Source organism: Alosa sapidissima, chromosome 15, assembly GCF_018492685.1.
Source record: "Alosa sapidissima isolate fAloSap1 chromosome 15, fAloSap1.pri, whole genome shotgun sequence".
Taxonomy (NCBI): Eukaryota; Metazoa; Chordata; class Actinopteri; order Clupeiformes; family Clupeidae; genus Alosa; species Alosa sapidissima.
In genome coordinates, this window is record NC_055971.1 from 29449654 (window position 1) to 29454454 (window position 4801).

Below are 4801 nucleotides of genomic sequence, written 5' to 3' on the forward strand. Positions count from 1 at the left end.
TGAAAGCCCTGCAGGTTGTTGTTGGAGTTTTCTGTGCCTGCAGTCCCCTGCTGCTCCTCTAAGCGGCGCTCTATTTCACCTTCTGCCAGGAGACAGTGGGAGCTGATAGAATCAAATTGATTGGCTCAAATATTCTTTATGCCATTGATTAGATAGTTACATTGAGTGAATCAATGAATTCCTCATCTCCTGTGCTGATAGGTTGATTAGGCTGCAGTATATTGGAGATTAGTTATCACTGAGTAACAAAGACTATGGAAGTGTTTTTTTGGCCTCGACTGAGCACTCAAGATGCTGCTGAAAGTTTAGGTCATTTTCATAGTTCCATTATCTCCCACTTAAAAAAAATCCTTCAGAAACTGTGCTGCATCGACCTTACAGAAACTAAACTGTCAACAACAGAAATGGTAAAGTGCAGACCTAGCGTAAACATTCTAATAACACATCTTTTGCATACACTGGCCTGTTACATAATTTTATTTTAAACTTACTCTTAAACCACACAAACACACACACACACACACACACACACACACACACACACACACAGAAAGACAAAGCCATCTGTCTCTGTTAGAACTCTGAAGTCTTTTTTATGTCACTGGAGGATGTATCCTATTTGTCAACACTGCTTAACAGGATGCATCGCATACAGTACACGAGCGTTCAAGGTTCATTGATGTGTTCCCAACGCAACTGTTATCTATCTGTTATTATCTACTCTCAAAATGTTACAATAGCACCAAACATGGCACCGTAGCAAGTACAGTAGCAGCTTCAATGCAAATTCCTGGAGTGAAGACCAGATTGACAGGATATGGAGATGGAATTAGCATTTCCCCTTCTTTTTTTGTGCAGGTAAACAAAGGTGCTGGCTCTTCATGCAGCCTTTTCCTTATGGGTCATTCAGAGGGCAAATTGTCTGAGTCACTTCAAAAAACACTGTCACCTTGGCCTTGACCATTGACCCTTTCATCCCCAGACTACACTACACTGATGCCAGGATTGTCAGTCAGGATCCAAAACCTTTAGGCTGATCCAGGATCAGAGCTAATGATAGCTCTTTCCAGAGGACCACTGTAGCCTACATGCAGACAGTTAAACAATGCCATAAATGACTGATACACACTCCTGTTTGATGTATCATAGACCTTGTGTGTGTGAGTGCTTTGGGAGAAACATCTATGGCAGATTTAATCAGGCATCTTCAGGGACAGTTTTCCATGGAATGGACCCTCTTGAAACAGCCACAATCTCAATCTGGACGTACTGTTATGTCAGTGGTCTGTTTTGAAGCACTTCCCATGCTTTAGGCAAGGCGTTGGCGTTGTTAGGATTTCTGCAAATGTGTGTAGTAGATGTTCTGTAGATGAAGAACACTGTTGAAAGATGTAGCCAACACAGCTTTCTGAAAAGAGTGCGATAAATGCTGAGATTGAGGAGGTGGAATTGGTTCTTTACATTGCTATATAAAGGTACCTTTACATTCTAGGCTATGTGTGTGTGTGTGCGCGTGCGTGTGTGTGCGTGTGTGTACAGTATGTATGCCTTTGTTGTGAAAGGTCTATTTGCAGAGGCCCGTACACAACATTCTTCATTGTCTGTTTATGCGTAGTCTACAAATACTGTATATAAAAAATACACATCAATGCCATCAGTCCTCCTCATGTAAGCACACCACTGAAATGTACAGTGTCTGACACGTGTTTTACGGCTGACATGGTATGGTCCATTTACTGTAGTCCACTACTAACAGCCACAGAGAGGTAGAAATTCCAACAACAGCTATCCAAAGTGGGACAAGAAGTCAGAGGCGTTGCCAGATCTGCACTAGTTGCTCCTCTTCTGTATTTGGACGCAATCGAACATGTCAATCACAGGTGCTGAACTGCACTTGTAACAGCTCACTCAGGCATCTGGTGACCCTGAGTCTCCAACAGCACAGTAGCTTATTTGTCTACTGACCTCCTTTACTGACCAGATATCATCCCTTACCACACCTGCTCCACTTCTTACAAAATCCCATCCCATTATTCTTCAAACATTTTTCTTCTTCAGAAGTCTTCTTGTGTCACTCACCATGTTATGTCCAACTTCCTGGTTATCCAGCTGAAGTGTCCTTGTAAACGGAGGACAAAGGATAGCTCCGCCCTCCTCCAGGTGTCTGAGAATTCCTGATGAGGAGTAATCCAAAGTCATCATCACAATGACCTGATGGTGCTTCACGTTCGTCATTCAAGGTCATAATCGCTGATCTGAACGATGAACTGAGCTCACAGATACTGTGCGTGTGTGTGTTTGTGTGTGTGTGTTTGTGTATGGCTTTCCCATTCATTTTCACATACACATACATATTGTTGTAAATGAGCTAGTTGCACGTGTATCAGAGCTGGACGGAGTCTGTTCTAAGGTCACCTGAAGTTAATTAAAGTGACTGGTATTTAGCACACACTTTTATCCAAAACGACACAGACTCACAACGGCGAGTTCAGAGACTGAATCAGACCGTTGCTTCACCAGGCCTGGTGCTGTCCAGGCGAGATGTGGGTTGGGCCGGGTATGGTGTCAGCAGTAGCTCTCCGAGTACTTGACCACCCCGTCCCCTCCTCCTCCCCCTCCCCCTCCTCTGTCTCCAGTGCCCGTCACCTGCCCATCCAGTCCGTTCATGGCCTGCTTGCGAGCAGAAATGTAGCAGTATGCCTTCCCTTTCTTGGCCCCTGGGTGGTGGTGGTGGTGGTTGAGCTGGGCGGGTTGGGTGGCGAGGGCCTGGGGGTCGGCAGCACAGCCCTGGGGACACTCTGGCTGGCACGGGGGGTTGTGGTGGCAGAGGTGCCCGGTGATGGCACCACCCTGGGGCGTGTGGCTGCCTGTGTTGCGTTGGTCGTCCAGCACGCTGATGCCAAGCCGCCATCGCTGCCACTTCTTCTTGATCTCCGATTGGACCTGCAAGGAAAAGGGGAGGAGTTAAAAACCTGAGGAGCATTCTGAAGATTCTTGGGTTATGTAGACTGTGTAATTTTTAGGCATATTTTAATGTGCCATGACTGTCCTTCTAAGAAATTATGTGAATTCCTATATGTCCTTCAATGTTTCATTCTGTGGAATCTTTTGCATATTTCAATCTTCATGCATATTTCAAAGTGTGTTAACTGCCCTTCTTATTAAGGTCAAAAAAGCCATCATGATACAAATAATGTACTTGAGATTCTATTCATCGTAATATAAACCATAACCAGATCACAGCCAGAACACTGTGGATAACTGTAGAGTTGTTTTTTTTCCACTGACCTCAACAACATCAAGACATCAATATCAAGAAATCAGACCCTCACCACATGCAAATGTGCCCATCTGCATTTGTGTTCTTATTGGGAGATAGACATCAGGACTTTGCTTCATTAGCCTTAGTGATAGCATCAACATGCACGCCACAGCTGTGAAACACCTCAGTCTTTATCAGCAGCAGAGAGAGCCGTAGGAGCCTGAGTGCTAACGCTAGCGCTAATCACAGCAGCTGATCTCTGTTGCTGCAGGCCAGTGCTATCCCAAACTGACAGGAGGCAGCGCGGCCGGGCTGTTCACTCCCAGCCCCGTGGTAACTTATGACATTGGCGTGACCTTGCGGTAAGTACCATAGCGTAGCGGTAGGCAGCAGTGGTGACAGTGTGAGAGGAGTGGAAGAAGACAAGAGGAGACATGACCTGGGACAGCCAATTTGTGTCACACGGGCAAGAGTACATCAGCAGAGGTGTGTGCGTGTGTGTGTGTCTGTGTCTGTGTGTCTTTTTGTTAGCATGTGTGTGTGTGTGCTGTGTGTTCGTCATGTGTGTGAATGTATATAACACAGATAAGGTCATTCATTGCATGGATCACTTACCTCTTTGTTCACAAAACAGTAAAGGATGGCCACAAGGAAACCCTTTCAAGAGAGGAACAGAAAGAGAAGAATATCTTATTTTTATACTTTCATTTCTGTGAAGATTGCACAGGCCTCTGAAAACAGATCCCTCACAACAAAGGCACACACACACACACACATGCAGAGGCTTACACACACACACACACACACACACACACGCACACACACACACACACCTAGAAATTATTCCTTCGGCCTTACTCCTCGTAGCCTACCTGAAAGGAGTTGAAGAAGAGCTCGAAGAACAGGTTGATGTTCCTTAGTGTCCCTTCCGTCTGTTCCTCCGTCATGACGGCGAACACCACCTCATGGATCCCCAGCAGTGGGATCAGGGTCAGGGTGGACTTGGCCAACCTGCGGGACCAGCCCAGACGCGTCACATCACACAGAAACTCACCAAAAACATACAAAGAACAGACCATACATGCCAAACCAACAATAATATCCCCATAGACGTCTTCAGAGTAGATTTGCCGTAGCCAATGTCACTGTATGTGCACATGAGGAAAGGTAAGCTCAAAGCCAGATTACTGAAAGAGTTGAGTTACGCTACTGTGCTTCACGAGTCATGATTTATTGGACTTAAATGTTGTATCAGCGATAGCGGGGATACGTCACTTCTGTTGATGTTCAAACACGTCCTAAATGCGCATCTCGTCGGTTATTGGTTGAAATACGTTATTTTGCCTTTGAGTGGGTTGCCAACCCTTGTTGGTAGCAATTGTTTTTGTGTACAGATCTCGGAGCCTAGGCTGCCTACAGAGACGCAGTTTTTTGACGGCCTGCTTATGGGGCAGACAGCTAGCGGATCGTTAGGACAGATCAGATGAATGTGATCATTTATGTTTGGGGCTTTTTTGGGCCTGAAATCGCTGGTACAAC

The 4801-nt window shown here is 45.6% G+C and overlaps 1 protein-coding gene across 1 annotated transcript in view; it reads right to left on the reverse strand.

The window, feature by feature from the left end:
* Positions 1-2565: 2565 nt before the first annotated feature.
* gipr (gastric inhibitory polypeptide receptor) overlaps positions 2566-4801 on the reverse strand; it is a 56290-nt gene continuing 54054 nt past the window's right edge. Inside the window, exons 12-14 of the mRNA XM_042063116.1 lie at positions 4135-4273; positions 3878-3919; positions 2566-2943 (exon numbers count right to left, since the gene is read on the reverse strand). Of these exons, the coding sequence (XP_041919050.1) occupies positions 2566-2943; positions 3878-3919; positions 4135-4273 (559 nt within the window). The remainder of the gene's footprint in view (positions 2944-3877; positions 3920-4134; positions 4274-4801) is intronic.